The 22,048-nt window shown below is 40.0% G+C and overlaps 1 protein-coding gene across 1 annotated transcript in view; it reads left to right on the top strand.

Moving 5' to 3' along the window:
* The window catches only part of LOC117510765 (MAP kinase-activated protein kinase 5-like), a 38,189-nt gene extending 16,836 nt beyond the window's left edge, over positions 1-21,353 (top strand). The window contains exons 2-13 of the mRNA XM_034170605.1: positions 1,207-1,280; positions 8,440-8,515; positions 9,192-9,289; positions 9,417-9,525; positions 9,848-9,937; positions 18,348-18,443; positions 19,404-19,484; positions 19,645-19,832; positions 20,160-20,280; positions 20,461-20,591; positions 20,720-20,835; positions 21,027-21,353. Of these exons, the coding sequence (XP_034026496.1) occupies positions 9,204-9,289; positions 9,417-9,525; positions 9,848-9,937; positions 18,348-18,443; positions 19,404-19,484; positions 19,645-19,832; positions 20,160-20,280; positions 20,461-20,591; positions 20,720-20,835; positions 21,027-21,202 (1,194 nt within the window). The 5' untranslated portion in view covers positions 1,207-1,280; positions 8,440-8,515; positions 9,192-9,203 and the 3' untranslated portion in view covers positions 21,203-21,353. The remainder of the gene's footprint in view (positions 1-1,206; positions 1,281-8,439; positions 8,516-9,191; positions 9,290-9,416; positions 9,526-9,847; positions 9,938-18,347; positions 18,444-19,403; positions 19,485-19,644; positions 19,833-20,159; positions 20,281-20,460; positions 20,592-20,719; positions 20,836-21,026) is intronic.
* Positions 21,354-22,048: the final 695 nt, after the last annotated feature.

Genomic DNA, 22,048 nt, shown 5'->3' with positions numbered 1-22,048 from the left:
CAGAGTCCGACACTGTTTTTGCAAAGTTACACACCGATTTAATGTTAATTTTAGTGACCTCCGATTGGCGTAACCGGGTGTCATTACTGCCGACGTGAATTACAATCTTACCAAATTTACGCTTAGCCTTAGCCAGCAGTTTCAAATTTCCTTCAATGTCGCCTGCTCTGGCCCCCGGAAGACAATTGACTATGGTTGCTGGTGTCGCTAACTTCACATTTCTCAAAACAGAGTCGCCAATAACCAGAGTTTGATCCTCGGCAGGTGTGTCGTCGAGTGGGGAAAAATGGTTAGAGATGTGAACGGGTTGGCGGTGTACACGGGGCTTCTGTTTAGAACTACGCTTCCTCCTCACAGTCACCCAGTCGGCCTGCTTTCCCGGCTGCTCGGGATCTGCCAGGGGGTAACTAACGGCGGCTAAGCTACCTTGGTCCGCACCGACTACAGGGGCCTGGCTAGCTGTAGAATTTTCCACGGTGCGGAGCCGAGTCTCCAATTCGCCCAGCCTGGCCTCCAAAGCTACGAATAAGCTACACTTATTACAAGTACCGTTACTGCTAAAGGAGGCCGAGGAATAACTAAACATTTCACACCCAGAGCAGAAAAGTGCGGGAGAGACAGGAGAAACCGCCATGCTAAATCGGCTAAGAGCTAGTAGCTACGCTAAGCTAGCGGATTCCTAAAAACACGCAAAGTGAATAATGTGTAAATAATTTAGAGGTGATTCAGCAGAAGGAGTGCTTTAGTTAAGGCACGTAAAGATTACACTGGGAAACAAATCGTAATCTAGATAACTAGATCAATCTAAGTGCGCAGATTAAACAGCTAACAGATACAGCAAAACACCGCTGTGCTCCGGAACAGGAAGTGATACAATACCGCAGTGAGAGCCAATCACCAGTAGAGCTGGTGGTTGGCACGCGCAAGGCTGTTATGCCCGTGAAAACTGTCGACTAAGGTATAATGGCCAATCTACAATTTAACCATTGATGTGAAACAGTGATTAGATGGATAATGTTGGGTGACTAACTGTAATCGACTAAGTTTAGCTGACTGAAAGATTAGATTGCTTTATGAAACTGGGCCCTGATGTACAATACACTAATATTACTGAAATAAACTAAAGAATATAGTTAAAACTTCACTATTTATGGTCCATTTTTCACTCTGTATTATTTAATGTGAAAGTGCCCTTATTTTTGACAGGAGACATCAATTCTAGAGGAGTATAACATAAACTGGACTCAGAAGCTGGGAGCTGGTATCAGTGGACCTGTCAGGTGAACATGACACTGTGTGAGAATGTGTTTGATACATTAAGGCTATGGTTGTCCATTCGGCTGCTCCCGTTTTGTGTTCGGGGTCGCCACAGCGGATACAACCAGATCCGCATTGATATTTGGCACAGATTTTACACCGGTTGCCCTTCCTGATGCAACTCCAGTGTTACCCGGAGAAACACACACAGCCAATGGTGTTCCAAAGAGGTCTCCCATCCAAGTACTAACCAGGCCCCACACTGCTTAGCTTCTTAGATCTGACGGGATCAGGCTTACACAGAGCAGATTGGTTGCAGTGATACATTAAGGCTATGAATGAAAGAAAACACCTTTTTAAGCTAATCGCACTCAAAACTAGGGGCACACAATTAACTGAATTTTAATGAAAAACCCTGATATGAGCTTGTGCAGTTATGTGAAAGGCTGTAATTTGTATAAGTACAGTCAGATGTAAGTATTTGGAGAGTGAAGTTTCTTTTTGTTTTTGTAATTTTGTATGAGGGAGGGAACTGGAGCAAAAAAGTGACTGAAATTGAACCCTTATCATTCTCTAAAACTGGGGAAATTGTTGGAAAAAATGGTCATCTAAGGCCCCTAGGACAGTGGCAGATGTGAATCTGTTGTGCGGCTTAAAATGTGCCAGATCTATAGAGGTGATGCGAAAACACCTTTCTGTGTAGCTGCTTCAGCGACCCTTGTGCGGTGTCGTCACGTGGTTTGTGTGCTACAGATGGTGTCACATTTCCATGGAGATCTGCCACTTTTTTTGACATATACTAGATTTTAAACAGTTTACCATCATAGTTCCTCAATGTGCATGTGCATTCCGAGAGGGGGGAGGGAGGGTGCAGACAAAACGAGGCGAGGTAAATAGTAAATGGTTATTTTTTCATGGTTGTCAGTTTGGATTTACCTTGTGTGCATGCACGTGTGTGCGTGCATGTTTTTCTCCATCATTCATGGACAGTGTCTGCTAAATCTGCAGAACAATGACATAATTGGATAATTAACACCTTTCACTGGTATTTTTGTGACTGGAAAGCAACTGAGCTATGAAAAATAAAAACAGATTTAAAACAAACAAACAAAAAAAAAAACAACAAAAACTTTGCAGCAACTGAAAAAAGTCACACGACTGTTGTCGTGTTCTCACTTTGTCCTCCTCCGAGTGAACTGGTAGTCCATACGGTGCTCTGTGAGTCAAACTCTGGATCATACAATTAATGAAAAAAAAAAGACAAAACTGTGGTGAGTCCACAATAAACTTAATGTATCTACTTATATATTAAAGCGTTCCACACGAGATGTTTTCATGCAGGTGCTGTCAGGTGCATGGTAATGGGGGGGGGAAAACCCCACACATAATCCAAACTGAATGTACATGTACAGAAATGTGGAAAAAGGATTCCTTTAGTATTTAGCTCATTTTGTATTCTACGGTGACAGATTTTTAGTTAGTTTAGTGTTACAGTTTAGTCGTAACAATAATCAGGGCACAGATTACTTGTCTGACGTGACACGCTTTTGGTGACAGCACAGCTGCACGTCCACTTGTGCTGAAATGACACCGGAGCTCTCATAAGCCCAGAATGAACTATCACCCGCAGGAAACATATTAAGACAAAGCTCTCCTCCTGATCGCTGCTCAATGTGTACACAAAACTTTCTGCTGAACTCCATGGATATCAGCTGACGAGGAATTCATTTTGCCCTTGAGAATAATGCTTTATAAAATGAACTTTATTCATAAAAATCACAGCACACAGCCCCAATCATTGCGCACCCATTAGCTGTGAAATTGAAATGATATTGCTCTTGTTTTTCCTGAGTTCATGTCCAATGTCATGTCACTCCGGTCATGTGTCAGTGGATGATCTGCTGTTCGATCAAAGCTTAATAAATGAACCCTGAACTTTCTTCAGGTCATACTTTTCAAACTGGTAGCATCTGATCACTGAAATTTTGATCGGCCGATACCGATCAAGTACATATTTGGATCATGCCCAAAATAAGAATATAGGTCTAATGTATAGGACTATTTTTGCATTAAAACTTAATGATGAAAACAAAAAACATGCATTCAAATAAAGACACTAGAATAAACTGCCAACTTTTGTAATTTTACACTGACTTTGTTCTACCAGCAAGCTTTTCTTTTCCATGTTTCATGTTGCTCAGGTTACAGCCTACAGAACTTTGAGAATGTAAAATACAGCCCTCATTCTATGGGGTTAAAATTGTCTCATTAATATTTGTAAATGCACACAGGGTGATCTACAAATAATCATTGATTTGCAAATGTGTTCAGATATCCATAAATGCAAATTTCATATTTGTAACTTGTAAATTGGTCTTTGCAAATAATGTTGTATTTGCAAATATAAAACCTAATTTGTAAAAAAAAAATAAAATATTGACATTTATAAAACTGGAAATTGTATTTGTGAATTGAGTTTCAACATTTGTGGATCACCAATTACATGCATTCATCGCTTTCCTCTGTGACGTAATTTTGAGACATTCTTTTCGCGAAATCCACAGATCCACAAACAAATGCCTACTGATTCACAAATACACACTCACACACAGGAAATCCACTAGATGGCAGTGTGGTTCCATTCATTACACAGCAGTCTACTTAGATCTCTCAGAGCCATTTGACTCATTTTGGCTTCTGATATGAGCTGGACAGACATGGACTACATTAGATGATGGCGACTGCTCTCCTTGTCCGTCCAGCTCATATCAGAAGTCAAAATGAGTTTACGTCACAGATTAAAGCAAAAACAAAAATAAACAAAACGGTGTTTCACTTTGAAGTTATTAATTCAGACTGGACTCTTATCATTCTAACTTGACTCATCAGAGAGCCGCGCAGCGTTTGGAGCTGTGTGAACAGAACGGAGGACGATTCTCATTTCTTTCTCGCAACAAGACAGGAGTCCCAGTTAGTAACTTTAATCCGCACAAACATGACTCACGATTGACATATTCAGGGATGAAAGTGGTGAAAAACAAAAAAAGCTGAAACCCAAAATTACCCCCCAACACCACCCGCACGAAAATGTTTCAATTCTAGAAGCTCTGAAATGCAATCTGGGACTATTCCAGACAATAAACTGCAGTGAGTGCAGCATCCATTTAGGTGAGAAAAAACAAAACAACCTTCCTTATTAAAATTAATTCCAGTAGTATTCTGCTCTTACTAGGATGCGGCAGTTTTCTAGTTTGGTAGATAGTTCTGGAGAAAATCACTGAAGATTCAAAGTATTCAAAAGAATTTTATTGTCATATGCACAAAGGAACATGTACCCTGCACAATGAAATGTGTCTACTGCATTTAACCCATCCTAATTGCCAGTTAGGAGCAGAAGTCGCCATTAGGCGCCCGGGGACCAGCTCCAGATGTACATCCCTGCCTTGGTCAACAGCAGGGCTGAGCAAACCAAGAGCGACCCATAACAAACGACATACACATAACACACAACATAAGCTGGCCCGGTACATAAACACATATAAAAAGCACACACGAGGTAAGGAAGAGAAAACACAGCAGCAATGAGGAAAAAAAAAAACCCATCAGCACAGAAAAACAATAATCACACAGACAAACAGATGCAGGACGACAACCGAGATTTGAAAGCCCAGTTTATCAGAACACTCCGGAGGCAGCCTATTAGGCGCCATCAACGGCCTTGTCCGACAATCCTGGAAGGGGGAGGGGCTCAGCCCTGAGCAGTCCACTGTCCACAGTCAGCGTCAGAGCTGGAGAAGCTGAGGGGAGGGGGATGACCAGGGAGCGAGGCTTAAGTGTTGATCTTCTTGAGGAGGTTTTTTATCGCAGCGGCCTTGAAGTGCAGCTGTGTTTGGGGAAGCCAAATGAATATCCAGATTAGCAGACGCCTGAAAGATTCCACAGTTCTGAAAACAGAGTGGCTCTCAATACATCTGAATGTAGGATGTGGTCTTTACTGACGGTCAAAGCGGATTTCCAGAGCTGCAATCCTGCCCGGGATGTTTTCCAGCGTGCAGTTAACACCCGCCGACTGCGCAGCCACTGCCTTCCCAATCGAATCAGTCATGTGGGGCAGCCTGGACGGCCCAATTATTGCTGCTTCCACTTTCTTAATTTTCTGGTAAACCAGCGCCATGCCCGCTCCACACAGCAGAAAGCCGGTCACCACCAAGCCAAATATATACACATCTTCGACGTCCTCCACAGAAAGCGTGTAAAGGCACATGACCTGCCATCTCCTTCACGAGTCCATCACGTAACCCATCAAATATTTACATGGAGATTAAAATGCCAATGAATCAACAAACAGGTTTTGAAATACTACGGAGCAGTGTTTTGAGTTAACATCACTAATTTATGGAACCAGTGAAAAGATTTGGCACCATCTCCAGCCAGATGTTCTATCTAATGGCTAATTCTGTTTTTAGTTTCCTGTTCTATTGTATGTTTTCTTAAAATTTTTGAGTTTGATTAGCAATTTACATATTGTGTGTGCCATGTTTCCTTCTCTGATTGCAAGCTTGTTAGCTGGGCGGCACACTCAACGCAGCAAATAGCACAGATTAAAATCATTTTTGATTGGAAAGATGAATGCTTCTACAATGTGGTACAGTTTCTGCTTTTCTTAATTTGATTGATATTAGCAGGGGTGTTGACCAAGTGGTTAGTGCACTTGGTTTCAGTGCAGAATGTTCCTGGTTTGAACCCCACCTTTCTCCATGTAATGTAGAGGTTGCGTCAGGAAGGGCATCCGGTGTAAAACTTGCCAATTCAACATGTAGATCCACCTCAGATTTTCTGTGGCAACCCCAAATGAAAACAAGGGAGCATATCATCAGTTTTGGACTGAAGATATTCAGTCTGTAAACTATACTTTTTTCTTTTCCATTAGTCAATAATGAGCTGTAGGGGTGGTGGCCAAGTGGTTAATGCACTTGGTTTCAGTGCGGAAGGTTCCCGGTTCAAATCCCACCCCTGCCACATTTCTCCATGTAATGTGGAGTTGCATCAGGAAGGGCATCTGGCGTAAAACAGGTGCCAATTCAACATGCAGATCCACCTTGAATTTGCTGTGGCAACCCCGAGTACAAAACAAGGGAGCAGCCGAAGGGACTTACTATTAGTCAATAATGAAAACTGGTTAATTAGAATTCTAATATTTTTCAAATTCTGTCACTGTTTACGCTGACCTCCGCCACACTTCTGAGAAAGATGTTGTGGGTTCTGAATCAGCAAACAGGAAACATCTGTTCGTTCTTAATGCATATAAACTCATTTTGGAGTCACAAGAAGATGCTTCCAAATCTGTATGATTCACACTGTACTGTCTTGATCACTGACTCACTTTTCCCTCTGTCTTTTACTCAGAGCAGTCTGTTGCCTAATGGGAATTTTTTTAGATTCTCTCATTTCACCCCGCTCACCTCTCTTTCGTAACACTTTGCTGTCCTTCACACAACCAGCCCCACCATTTTATAACTCTGTGATTCATTGGATTGGCATAGATTCTCAGTAAATTAACTTTAGTCATAGCAGAATAGTTCTTCCAGGCAATTGTAGTATTGTAGAGTGAGTTAAGAGCTAAAGGTTGACTTTTTTTTTATATGAAGTGAATATTTGGGTGCTCACTTACAGTAGGAAGAAACAGTAGTAAATTCTATATAAGCCCTGAGGCCTGTTGGGGCTTGTGTTTATCCCCAAAATCTGGGGACAACAACTACAGTAGGAGAGGGAAAGGAATTAAGAGGCCTTAAGACAGTAAATGTTTTTGGAGAAGATGTATTTGATGAACCTTGTCTAATAATATGACTTTGTGTGTTTGGATCATAACAATTAATTATATAGGTATCAGCTCCTCTCTTTATCTCCTAATGTTGGTTGTAGACCAATAGTGTAAGCTCCCACTCACTCACTCATCACTCATCTTCAACCACTTATCTGGGATTGGGTTGTGGGGGCAACAGCTCCAGCAGGTGACCCCAGGCTTCCGTCTCCTCCCAGATTGACATGCCTGAAACACCTCCCTAGGGAAGTGCCCAGGGGGCATCCTTACCAGCTGCCCGAACCAACTCAGCTGGCTCCTTTCAACATGAAGGAGCAGCGACTCTACTTCGAGCTCCCCACCGGCCACCCTCCTAAGTAAGCCCATTTCGGCTGCTTGAACTTGCGATTTAGTTCTTTCGGTCATGACCCAACCCTCATGGTGAGAGTAGGAACGAAGAGTGACCAGTGGATTGAGAGCTTCGCCTTTTGGCTCAGCTCCCTTGTCGTCACAACAGTACGGTAGAGTGAATGCAATACCACCCCTGCTGCACGATTCTCTGGCCAATTTCACGCTCCATTGTCCCCTCATTCATGAACAAGACCCCGAGGTACTTGAACTCCTTCACTTGGGGCAAGACCGCATTCCCTACCTGGAGTAGACAGTCCATCGTTTTCCTGCTGAGAACCATGGCATCAGATTTAGTGGTGCTCATTTATTTAAAAAAAAAAAAAAAAAAATGAAATCACATGTACATAAGAATTCACAGCCTTTGCTCAAGACTTTGTTGATGCACCTCTTGCAGCACTTACAGCCTCAGGTCTTCTTGAATATGATGCCACAAGCTTGGTGCACCTATCTTTGGGCAGTTTTGTCCATTCCTCTTTGCAGCATCTCTCAAGCTCCATCAGGTTGGATGGTGAGCGTCGGTGCACAGCCATTTTCAGATCTCTCCAGAGATGTTCAATCGGATTCAGGCCTGTGCTCTGGCTGGGCCACTCAAGGACATTCACAGAGTTGTCCTGAAACCACTCCTTTGATATCTTGGCTGTGTGCTTAAGGTCATTATTCTGCTGACTGTTAATCCCCTACCACTCGCCTCATTTTGCCTTGTCAGTATCTCACAAATAAAACGTGACATTTCCCATTGATGGGATATACAGGCTTAGAAGGGCTTAAACTGTCGCTCCAGTCTGAGGTCAGGAGTGGTCTGGAGCAGGTTTTCATCAAGAATGTCTCTGTACAGTGCTGCATCTACTGTTCCCTCAATCCTGAAAAGTAATTTCTTATCTTACCTGTTTGATTTTTTTTTTCTTCCCTAATGTACACAATCAAGTTCATGCCATGAAATGTACGAACTTTTTGTTTTTGTGCTTCTTTAGAGTTTGTGTGAAGAAATCGACTCAGGAGCGCTTGGCCCTGAAGATTCTAATTGATCGACCCAAGGCCAGAAATGAGGTTGGACAAAATGCTTCATACCTCCAATATTATTAGTAGTTTCTATCCATTAACATATGTTTTGTTTTCCTTCCTTACGCTCATCAGTCTTTAAATCTTTTGTAAGTTTCCTCATGTTTTCCATTTTGTTCATATGGACTTGATTGTTTTTGTGTATAACTTTATTATTCTGTGGTAGCAGTGCGTCTCCCAACCTCTTCATGTCATCGGCAGCCTTCTACTTTGATCACACAGCTTAGATAACACTTTCTCAGTGAGCCAGTCAAAACAAGCAGTACAGACATGCACTTCTGAGACTGAATTGTGAAAGCTGTTCCTGACAACCAGGTGTACACAGATTACAACTAAACTATGTCCTTTGGAAGTCGTATAATCTTTTTAAATGTGTGTGTAACTACGATAACAGGTTCACTTAAGTAAATCAATAACCAAAAATATCAAGATATTGCAGAGTCATATAAAAAAATGTTCATAGTTGATTTGATTTGTTTATTTGATGGACATTTATGGTTTGCAGCTTATGGAACCCAGTCTTTGGTTGTTGTGTTTGAAAGGGCTCATACTAAAGCCAGAATTATTTTTGGACAGCAAAATACTTGTAGCACAGCTTCTGTTTTTTTGCATTACACATCCACTATTTCAGTAAATTATACAGTGTTTATTCTGTATCATTTAGGTGCATCTACATATGCTGTGTGCCAAGCATCCAAACATTGTGCAGATCCTTGAAGTTTATGCCAACAGTGTCCAGTTCCCACATGAGTCCAGCCCGAGGTGAAGAGCGTGTGTCAAGGAGCACGTGCAAAATCTCATATCTTGTTCAGCTATATTTCCATCTGTTTTATTTATTTATATGTTTTTGGCTCTTTCTGGTGACATTACTCATTTTTCATTTTGACAGAGCCAGACTACTTATTGTCATGGAGATGATGGAGGGAGGTGAGCTGTTCCACAGAATCAGTCAGCACCGACACTTTACTGAAAAGATGGCCAGTGAGGTCACGAAGCAGGTTGGTTAAGATCACACAAACTCAAGCATGATGGGAGCCAGCGTACAATGTTTGTCTTTGATTTCTCTTAATATAGCACTTTAAGTATTAGTCAGTTATGTTTATTTCTTATTACTCTTCCACAGTTTGTCTAGATTTTGGTTTTGCTTACTGTTCTTGAAAACAATTTCTTTAGATCTGTAACAGCATTTACAGAGATCTCTTAATTAATTATCAGCCACCTGCACAATAGGATATGCTGCAGTGAAATACAAAAATAGCAGTGCGGTTATTTCCACATATGACCAGAGCGATGTCTCGGGCAATGTCTCTGCCTTTGTAGATCAGTCAAGCCTTGGAACACTGTCACTCCCTAAACATTGCACATCGTGACTTGAAGCCTGAGAACCTACTTTTCAAAGATAACTCCTTGGTAAGCAGCATTTGCATACTCAATAATTAAATCATCCAGCTGTGTTGTATGACCTATCACACAGTAGTTTTAGGGATATCACCCAGTTCTAAGGGCATAATAATGCATTCAGCTCAGGATTTAGTTTAGTTCATGATTCAGACCTCTCAGTTTGACTCAGTATTTTTTATTTTTTTTAAACAGACTTTGTATGGAAATACTCGTAGTACATCCATCAGTTTCTCATTTTTTTCCACTTTGGTTTGCCACAACAGATCAGATATGGATCTGCATGTTGATTTGGCACACGTTTTATGTCTGATACCCTTCCTGATGCAGGGGTGGCCTTGAACTGGGAACCTTCTTCTCTGGAAACAAGCGCACTAACCACATGACCACCACACTGCCCAAACTTTGGATGGAAATAAAGTCTAAAATCTGATTTCAAGTGTGTATATTATTGGTCTTCTCATTGCTGTAGGGTTTTGATTAAAACAATTTGAATGTAAAACACTGTGGTTTCTGTTTTTGTCTGCACAAATATAAATAAATGCTGATATTGGCTGGAGTGCTTTCTGTCTGGCAGTTCTTCAGACGAAAGTGAGCCAGAGTTCTAAAACTTTGAGCCAGTGTTTTACAATCAAAGACATTAATTTATTAATTCATTTTCTAAACCTACTTACTCCAATTAAGGGTCACGGGGGACAGAAAAACACATTCACACTCTGACCTACACCTACACTCAATTCAAAGTTTTCAATTCACCTAACTTGCATGTCTTTGGCGCTGGGAAGAAACCGGATCACCTGGAGGGAACATGCAAGCTCCACACAGCAAGGACCAGGTGGGAGGCTATCTCTTGACTTTCTTACTGTGAGGCCACATTGCCGCCCAATCAGAGAGATATATGCAGTGGATATAAAAACATTAGCCTTACTATGGCAGAAACAGGTTGCTTTATAATTGCACTCGGATACTCTTGTTTTCAACTTGTGTACAGTTGACAGCTGCTAAAATAACTGTCAGTATCTCATACGGATACAGATTTTCTAGGAACCCCATCAGGCTATCATACAGTGCATCCAGAAAGTATTCAGAGCTTCACTTTTTCTACATTTTATGTTATAGCCTTATTCCAATTTTTTTTTCGCCTCAAATTTCTACACACAATACTCCATAATGACTGAGATTTTTTTTTTTTTTTAAGATCTTTGCAAATGTATTAAAAACAAACAAACAAAAAAACCCCTAAGAAATCACATGTACGTAAGTATTCACAGCCTCTGCCGTGAAGCTCAAATTTGAGCTCAGGTCCATCCTGTTTCCACTGATCATCCTTGAGATGTTTCGACAGCTTATTTGGATTCCAGTTAGACCAGGACTGTTCCTACAGCTGGCCACCTGTCTAAACTGAGCAATCGAGGGAGAAGGGCCTTAGTTAGGGAGGTGACCAAGAACCTGGTCACTCTGTCAGAGCTGCAACATTCCTCTGTGGGGAGAAGAGAACCTTCCAGAAGGACAACAGTTTCTGCAACAATCAGCCAATCAGGTCTCTTTGGTAGAGTGGCCAGACGGAAGCCACTTCTTAGTAAAAGGCACATGACAGCCCACCTGGAGTTTGCCAAAAGGCACTTGAAGGACTCTCACTATGAGAAACAAAATTCTCTGGTCTGATGAGACAAAGATTGAACTCTTTGGGTGAATTCAGGCAGCATGTTTTGAGGAAACCAGGAACATCCCTACAGTGAAGCATGGTGGGAGCATCATGCTGTGGGGATGTTTTTCAGCAGCAGGAACTGGGAAACTAGTCGGGATTGAGGGAAGATGAATGCAGCAATGTACAGAGACATCTGGATGAAAACCTGCTCCAGAGCACTCTTGACCTCAGACTGGGGCAATGGTTCATCTTCAGTGGGACAGTAACCCTAAGCACACAGCCAAGATGTCAATGAGTGGCTTCAGGACAACTCTGTGAATGTCCTTCAGTGGCCCAATCAGAGCTCAGTCCTGAATCCAGTTTGACATCTCTGGGACATATCTGAAAATGGCTGTGCACCGACGCTCCCCATCCAATCAGCAAAAAAGGAATGGCCAAAAAATGCCCAAAATAGGTGCACCAAGCTGGTGGCAATCATAGTTCAAGAAGTCTTGAGGCCGTGTATTAACATCAATCAATCATTTTTTTTATATAGCGCCAATCACAACAAACAGTTGCCCCAGGCGCTTATTATTGTTAACGGCAAGGCCATACAATAATTATGTAAAACCCCAACGGTCAAAACGACCCCTTGTGAGCAAGCACTTGGCTACAGTGGAAGGAAAAACTCCCTTTTAACAGGAAGAAACCTCCAGCAGAACCAGGCTCAGGGAGGGGCAGTCTTCTGCTGGGACTGGTTGGGGCTGAGGGAGAGAACCAGAAAAAGACATGCTGTGGAGGGGAGCAGAGATCGATCACTAATGATTAAATGCAGAGTGGTGCATACAGAGCAAAAAGAGAAAGAAACAGTGCATCATGGGAACCCCCCAGCAGTCTACGTCTATAGCAGCATAACTAAGGGATGATTCAGGGTCACCTGATCCAGCCCTAACTATAAGCTTTAGCAAAAAGGAAAGTTTTAAGCCTAATCTTAAAAGTAGAGAGGGTGTCTGTCTCCCTGATCTGAATTGGGAGCTGGTTCCACAGGAGAGGAGCCTGAAAGCTGAAGGCTCTGCCTCCCATTCTACTCTTACAAACCCTAGGAACTACAAGTAAGCCTGCAGTCTGAGAGCGAAGCGCTCTATTGGGGTGATATGGTACTACGAGGTCCCTAAGATAAGATGGGACCTGATTATTCAAAACCTTATAAGTAAGAAGAAGAATTTTAAATTCTATTCTAGAATTAACAGGAAGCCAATGAAGAGAGGCCAATATGGGTGAGATATGCTCTCTCCTTCTAGTCCCCGTCAGTACTCTAGCTGCAGCATTTTGAATTAACTGAATTAACAGACTTGAGGTACATCAACAAACTGTTTAGCAAAGGGTGTGAATATTTATGTACATGGGATTTCTTAGTTTTTTTTATTTTTAATAAACTTGTAAAATTTCAAAAAGCTTTTTTCATGTTGTCATTATGGGACATTGTGAGTAGAATTTCAGGAAAAAAAAAAATTTAATAGCCAAGTGGTCTGTGTGTGCGAGCGTGTATGTGTTTGGCTTCGATCACGCAAAAACTAGGGAGATGTTCATTGCAAAAATGAAAAGGAGTATGGAGAAATTAGTGATTTTATCTAACCAGTAAACAATGGATATTGTGCAGCAGTGCACCTTGGGACTTTGTGTTTTTGAGGTTTTAAATATTATTGTGGTTTATGTTAGTTTAACAGTGTTGTTAGTGTTATTGATCTATTGTGTTTTTGTAGTTCCTCCACACTTACCTAACTGGTTAGTCGGTTAGGTAAGTGTTATGTTGCTGGTACCATGACTGAAATGTGTAGTGTGTTTGATGTCTTCCTTCACCCTGTTGTGTTTAAAATTAGAAGCAACTGCATGCAGAAAAAACAAGCGTGTGTGCATAGATGCATGTAACTTTCATCATGGACGATCAGAGCACAGCTGACATTTGCTGTTTAGTGTACTTATGTACTTTGGATGAAGGATGAACAGCGCCAAAATGGAACACTGATAGGACAAAAAATTTTGGAGAAACTATGGATATTAGCTAATATTGCAAATTACATCTTGGACTCCATTCCAGCAGGGGGCAGTAAATGATCTTTATATTAAAGCGTGAGTGCATGATTTATTTAGTAAGTTCAGTGTAAGTGCATATAATTGTAAATACGTTAAAAATACATGGATGACACAAAAAATGAAAACACTTATTTCCATTGTGGTCCATTTAAAAATTAAATGATGAAATACAAATAATATAAAATATAGCAATAGTGTGTATATGATAGCACAAACTTATCAATTTATTAATACATTAAGACAGGAATTAACATTTAAAAAGTACATAATTAATAGGAAATAAAAGGGTTGAGTTCCTCTTCTACAAATTGTTGAGGTTTAAGGTTCTAAAAACATTCTGGACTCATAGCATTACAACTCATTGCTTAATTTATTACCACTCTTGAAAAATGTCGGGTACCCATTTTATAAACATTATCCAATCTAGAGCCTGTGGATCCCCACAGGGAAGATGCTAGTTTTGGAATAAGGCTATAACATAAAATGTGCGCTGTGAATACTTTCCGGATACACTGTAGACAAATCCTTAGTTCAAGAATAAATGGGCCAGTTCCTTTCACTGTCAATAATACTGTCATAGATCAGATAAATATTTAGCTCACGAATCATGACTGTGTGGAGTACCATGAAAACCCATTGGTTCTGATTCATAAAGTATTTTTACACTTTTCACCTGATCTCAGTGTAATTAGCCTCAAATTAGAACTGAACATTTTCACTTGGACCTTTTATATTACAGTATTTGTGAAGATTCCACCAAACAATTGCTGAGCCAGTATGGCTGCAATGCGTTGATCTAGATGATTTTAATATTTTTGGCTATGTTTAATTAAAGGCTTTTTTTTTTGTTTCCTTAACAGAGTGCCATTGACTTTTTTTATTTTTATTTTTTTGGTTTCTTATATTATTTGTGTTGGACTTCAATGTAGTTCTTAAATGGCTGTTTATGTTAGTGTTCAGGTTTGTGTGTGTGTATATATATATATATATATAGTATATATATATAGTATCTATATATATATATAAAGAGAGAGAGAGAGAGAGAGAGAGAGAGAGAGAGAGAGAGAGAGAGAGAGAGAGAGGAGAGAGAGAGGAGAGGAAGGGAGAGAAGAGAGAGAGAGAAGAGAGAGAGAGAGAGAGAGAGAGAGAGAGGAGAGAGAGAGAGGAGAGAGAGAGAGAGAGAGAGGAGAGAGAGGAGAGAGAGAGAGAGAGAGGAGAGAGAGAGAGAGAGAGAGAGAGAGAGAGAGAGAGAGAGAGAGAGAGAGAGAGATTACTACGTCGTTGTGCTCCAAGGGTACAACATGCACTTCATGCACTTTACTTTCAAAAGCAAATATGATGGTGGCATGGTTTGGCAGTCTGACCACTGAAGGACAGGAACAGACTGTGTCAGATTATCAAATGGTCCAGTCGGCTGATTAGATTTTAGAATCCCTGTGCACCAAACAGTTACAGCGGATAGCCAGCTGCATCACAAGTGATGACTCCCACCCCCTGGCTAATGAATTCTAGCTTCTACCTCTAGTCTTAGGTTCAAGGTTCCAAGGTGTAGGACAAAATGCTACAAGAGCAGCTTTATTCCAGCAGCAATTGTCCACTTGAATAAATCCATAGAAGTAGAGAGATGGAATGGCAACTGAGTTCTGTTTATGAGCTTGTGACCCTGAGATTTCAGCCACTCGCCGCGAGAGTTGGGTAATTCTCTTCCGGTCGTTTGCCAGCAATAACACCAGATGCGTGTTTAAAACACAGTTTCTGCATGTTTTCTTGTGTTTTCTGCTGTGGCTTCAGCAAATTATCCTTTTGAAGTGTGTTCAAAGTGTAGCTTGAATGAAGTTCTTGTTGATTTTAAATCGTCAGGCTGTCAGCAGCTAATCATTAATTATTCATAAAACATATATAAAAATACAATAAAAGCACATATTCGTCATTTTAAAAGCATCATAGTAAAAATTCATAAACATAACAGTATAAAACTCAAATAGCACAGTAAAAGTCATCAAACACCATAATAAAATTGTCAATCAATAAAAATCAAACACCAAAAATAATCATAGTATTCCTTTGAAGTAATAACACTTGGAGCATTTACCACATGATGAGGGAGGCTGTTCCACAAAGTTACAATGAAATAGAAAATATTTTCTTGAGTCATATCTGCATATTTGCACCTCAAAATGTGAGAGTGACCTCTCAAACATAAATAAACTCTATTTGGAAAAAACAAAAAAATACAGCCTGACAAAAAATATTTTATATATATATTTTATATATATATTGGGAGAGTATTTTAGTCAGTCCAACGGCACATACAGAGATATGTGCGATATCAGACAGTTGCCGGCCTCACTGCAGCAATTTTTATTTATTTATATATATATATATATATATATATATATATATATATATATATTTTTTTTTTTCCCCAGGATTGCAAAGAAATATTGGCTGGCATCAATCTTGAAGATCCTGATATTGTTCCAGAAGAACCACATTCTTTTGCTGAACAAAAAAACACCTTAAGAACAGTTCATGTTTTATTTTCAGTCATAAATTATTTCGATATCACTGAGGTATCACACAGTCAATACGATGAAATATGCCTAATTTATTTCAGTCCACACAAATCAAAGAAAATATGAGAGGCATCATGGAGGACCTGACACCTGCCTTCAGTTTCTGTCAAGCTGCCAAAACTGAGAAAAATCATCAGCAAACCCGCGGGTTTGTATGATATTACATTATTTAAATTGACATGAAAGTTTTGTAGTTTTCAGAACTAGGTCTTGCTAGCTTCAGAACTACGTCTTGCATCATGAAGACGTCCAGGATATCTGGGATCAACCGTGAGGCCTCACAGGCGGCATTCTACCAGATGGTGGCTGACAGGATGACGCAGGGGATATGAGACCAGCTGACTCTTGGATGCTGAGTCGAGCAGTTCTCAGTCTGGCAACATGGAGAGCCTTGTTCCCTCAGATAAAATATTTAAAGCAAAACAAAAATCATTAGTATTTACAGAATTGATTGAGTTAATTTTGTAAATCAATATAAACACAGAAAGGTGAAAATATCAATGATACACAGATGACACAATAAAACAAACGCTTATTTACATTGTGGTCCATGTGAGGCTAAAACTTAACAACACTGAGGAGCTCGATTAAACGTGTAAAGATTGCAAAGACATAATCTCATCAATTAATGTAAGTAGCAATAAGTGTGTAGTGTGTTTATTTATATATATATATATATAAATACACACACACTATTTACACTGGGATATCAATAAAATAAGTACAAATTTAACAGAGAAACAATAAGATCTCAATAAGTCAAATAATAGCAAACTGTACCCTGTTAGAAGTGTAGATAACAAATATAGCTCCCATGTTTTGGACAAGAAAATAATGGACTAGAAGATAAGCTCATCTTTTTGGAGCCAGAAATCACCATTAACAAAAAAAAATAAAAAGGTGGCGTGATTCTCTTCCCTTAGCTGACTGAAATAAACCTTAACTTTAACTGTCTTTTAACTGGCTTGCCTTGCCTTGTTGTTAATTGACTGCAAGATCTATGTTTTATATAAGGAAGTATTTGATCTGATAGTTCCCAATGTGTGGGATACGTGATTTATAATTTTGAATCTTTCAGCCTAACCGGATTGTTCCAAACCTTAATATAACAATAACAGAGCAAATAACAGAGCGGCACTGACGAAGCAGTTTTATTTTAAGGAGCAGCGTGACTTTGTGAGCGATAATCGGTGCAGCTACAAAATGTAGGCTCTGTAAATTATTCATATTAATTGATCAAAACCTTCAACATTATTTTGTGATGTTGATATCGTTGATTCCCAGCAGAAATTTGGAGTTTATAATACCTGTGAATGAAGCGCTGGCTGCAGAGCAAAAGACCAGAAGTAATGAACCCCAAACTCCCTCTTGTGCACCCCTGGTTCTCAAGACCAGGCACCTAAGTGGCTCTACCTTTTTTTTTTTAGATGTTTTTAAATGTATATATGTATAATAGAATATATATACCTTACTGAATTTTCATGCACGGTACACCTTAGCCCCCAAGATCACAAGTTGGCATTCCATCTCTCTAATTCTATGATAAAGTCTAGCAGAGTTTTCACATATTTATTAATGTATTTATTTATGGAACTATTTACTTGCTTTTTGCGCATCGATTTTATGCATGGCCGTCTTTTAGTGGTTTCTCTTGATGCCTTGTTTTTAGGTCTTTTAGTAAGCTTGTGAGTGCCTGGTTGTGTGTTACAATTTTGTTTTGCATATGTTCTTTGTTAGTGTTTTCAGTGTTTTTTACTGTTATTGTTGTGCTTGAATAACATGGACGCCATTTTCTGTTTGCTGCAAGACAAATCTCCCTATGGATACCATAATGATGAACCTAAAATACTCCCTGCTGAATCATGAGCATTTTGAATATGTTACCAAATGATATCTTTATGTGGCAGAGTCTTCTGTAATATCATTTAATGTATAAATGCTTGTAAAGGAACAGTTGAGTGGTTTCTCCTGTGGTCCACATTGGTGTTTGTCTTGTGATTCTTTTGCAGTTGCTCAGAAATAGCCTCTTGAGCTATGATGAAATGTTAATAGACTGTCACTAAAGTACAGTTTCTGTGTGTACATCACCATAGTCACTTTTGCTCCTCATTTCCCTCGCATGTAGGATGCTCCTGTGAAGCTCTGTGACTTTGGTTTTGCCAAAATTGATCAAGGAGACTTGATGACCCCTCAGTTTACTCCATACTATGTAGCACCTCAGGTAAAATCCACAGAAAGAGTACACAGATATCCACACACTTGCACCATGTTCCACCACGTTGTTTATTATTAAAAGTAAATTTAACCTCATTTAATTGAAATCAGTGAGAAGCAGCTTCTACTGAAGAACAAAAATGCAAAAAAATGAAACCATCCACTGACACTCAAAGCATACCAGAGTTGAATAAATACTAAACCACACAGATAAATCACACAGAACCCACATACATATGTACACACATTACATTTTAACCACATTATTACAAAAGGTTTATTATAGAAATTATTACAAGAAGAAAGTGTGTGTGTGTGTGTGTGTGTGGGGGGGGGGGGTATCTGAATCACCTTGTCTGTCAGTTCGTCTTTCCATCTTTCTACGAATCTTGTAAGTGCAACTCCTAAACCATTTGGATGTCAGTGAGACTTCACACAGTGGCCTCACACCATATGATTGTGTCAAAAAGTAAATACTTCTGGTCCATCATGTTAAAGGGGAGAAAATTGGAGGGTTTTTTTGTTGTTGTTTAATATATCACATTTGTCAGTTACATGTACAGAGGTTGGCTGGTTTGTTAATTCAGTTGTTTTGAGATTTACTACCACCAATATAGAATACTTGCAAGCAACTATTATAGCAGAGCAGTGAGCATCATTGTCTGAGCTTCATCACAGATCTCTGGTTTGTTTTGAAGAGGTTGGGCCAATAACAGCAATAAAACAAAGAAATTTTCCATGATTGGTGTACAGTTCTGAATCTTTGTGGTTGTCCTGTGACAGTGTTTGCCAAACTGAATTTTAAAAGACCAAATATTCATAGAAAATACCGTTTCACTTGGAAAAACCTCTACACTGCAACATGCTGTAAGGCTCGTTTTCTACTTGTGAACATTCTGTATGAAGCAGTGTTAAAACTAATCCCATATTGCTCCTATATGTTCCTCTTCATATTGTTTTTAACCAGGTACTTGAGGCTCAAAGAAGACACCAGAAGGAAAAGTCTGGAATTATACCTACCTCACCCACTCCTTATACCTATAACAAGGTAAGAATCACACCTGTTGAACCAACCACTCTGAGCTTCTGTGACTTTCCTATCACAAGTCTGTTGATCTCATTTAAGTCATTTTTGTGGACTTTTCTAGGTTTCTTGCATAAAATATAATTTCTAATGCTCTGTTACGTCCATCCTTATGTGTCTCCAGAGCTGTGACTTGTGGTCTCTTGGTGTGATCATCTACGTAATGCTGTGCGGCTATCCTCCCTTTTATTCCAAGCACCACAGTCGCACCATCCCCAAGGACATGAGGAAAAAGATTATGACAGGCAGCTTCGACTTTCCTGAAGACGAGTGGAGCCAGATCTCTGAGATGGCCAAGGACATTGTGCGAAAGTAATGTCTTTTCCATGTGATCGCTTCTGGATAGCTTATCATGTAACATCTTGTAGCTTTATGTAAACTGTATCAAAATTTCTTATGACACAAACTGACCTTTAGTTCAAGTAAAATGATTTTTTGCATGTTAAATCAGGAGTGGGAGAGAATTGTTTTATGTCTCTTGTTCTTTCTTCTGCTTCCCCAATAATTTTCTGAAGTCATTCTGCTTCTCTCCACTTGTCATTTTATTCGTCCCATCCCTCCGTGAAGCTTACTGTTGTATACTTCATTTTGTTTCCAAACTTTGTGCTTCCTGCCCTGATCTTCAATTCACTCTTCTAGGCTGCTGAAGGTGAAGCCAGAGGAGAGGCTGACTATTGAAGGAGTCTTGGCTCACCCTTGGCTAAACTGCACTGAAGCCCTTGACAATGTGCTGCCTTCTGCTGCGATAATGATGGACAAGGTTGGTGGGAAATTAAATATGCTAAATCTAGTATTTCTTTGATCTTGTCTAAGCCATAAACAAATAAAACGTTATAAATTTATGCGAATGTTCTTGACTCAGTTGACCACTACCACTAGACACCATTGTTGATTTGTTGCAACATATAAGATTCTTTGTGTTCATCCTGTCCACCCTCAGGCGGTAGTTGCTGGAATCCAGCAGGCCCATGCAGAGCAGCTTGCCAACATGAGGATCCAGGATCAGAATGTTAGTCTGAAACCCCTGAACTCTGTCAACAACCCAATCCTCAGGAAGCGCAAATTATTAGGGTACAAGTCTTTTAAAAATCTTTCTCTTCATGACCGTATACTCCATGTACTAATCAGCCTTATGGGTTTCAGGGGAACTTGTAAAAAATTTAAAATTTGTTTTATGTATATTGTGGTTTGTGTTTCAGTCCGAAGCCCAGTGACAGTTTCTTTATTCATGAAACTGAGAATGGACGGGAAGATTCCAATGTAGCGCTGGAAAAACTCAGAGATGTCATTGCACAATGCATATTACCACAAGCTGGTGAGTCAGCCCACTCTGGATTCAACAGCAACACTGATGCATAACTTTTATTGGATGCATTAAAGAGTTTTTGAAGATGAATGGATACTCTGTATATAAGTAGGTAAGGTGGCAGGATAGGTGATGAGTATCACCTCCCCAACATAAACAAAAACGCTTCTAAACTGAAGGTTTTTTTTTTGTTTGTGTAGGAGAAAACGAGGAGAAGCTGAATGAGGTGATGTATGAAGCCTGGAGGTTCAACTGTGACTGTAAACTGTTGAGAGACGGACTGCAGGGTCTCAGCTGGGACGGTCAGTGTGAACTTCCATTCTGCATGTATTCATCTGAACTGTCTCTGTCTGCTTATTTGTTTGTGCAAACATGAGGGCTGTCTGTTCTAAAATTGATTGACAGCTCTGGTTACCAATTTTGCATAAATCTGTTAAATCCACATATATTTGGACATGGACAAAGTTTTCATTACCCCCCACAGTGGTGTATGCAGAGGTATCGTTTACAGTCCTGGAAGGGTTTTGTTCAGATTTAGATCAAACATGGTAGAATAAATGTGGGTCAGCTAAGGACAGAGTGATTTTGACTTCAGAAAAGTCATTTAAAGGCCAAGATCACAGAGCAAAGTTAAAAGAATGTTTATACAGGCATGTACATAAGTACACTCAACAAAAATATAAAGGCAACACTTTTGGTTTTGCTCCCATTTTGTATGAGATGAACTCAAAGATCTAAAACGTTTTCCACATACACAATATCACCATTTCCCTCAAATATTGTTCACAACCAGTCAAAATCTGTGATAGTGAGCACTTCTTCTTTGCTGAGATAATCCATCCCACCTCACAGGTGTGCCATATCAAGATGCTGATTAGACACCATGATTAGTGCACAGGTGCCTTAGACTGTCCACAATAAAAGGCCACTCTGAAAGGTGCAATTTTGTTTTATTGGGGGGGATACCAGTCAGTATCTGGTGTGACCACCATTTGCCTCATGCAGTGCAACACATCTTCTTCGCATAGAGTTGATCAGGTTGTCAATTGTGGCCTGTGGAATGTTGGTCCACTCCTCTTCAATGGCTGTGCGAAGTTGCTGGATATTGGCAGGAACTGGTACACTCTGTCGTATACGCCGGTCCAGAGCATCCCAAACATGCTCAATGGGTGACATGTCCGGTGAGTATGCCGGCCATGCAAGAACTGGGACATTTTCAGCT

Source organism: Thalassophryne amazonica, chromosome 5 (assembly GCF_902500255.1).
Source record: "Thalassophryne amazonica chromosome 5, fThaAma1.1, whole genome shotgun sequence".
NCBI classification, from domain to species: domain Eukaryota; kingdom Metazoa; phylum Chordata; class Actinopteri; order Batrachoidiformes; family Batrachoididae; genus Thalassophryne; species Thalassophryne amazonica.
The sequence above is the reverse complement of the archived record's forward strand: the minus strand, read 5'-3'. Positions and strand labels throughout refer to the sequence as shown.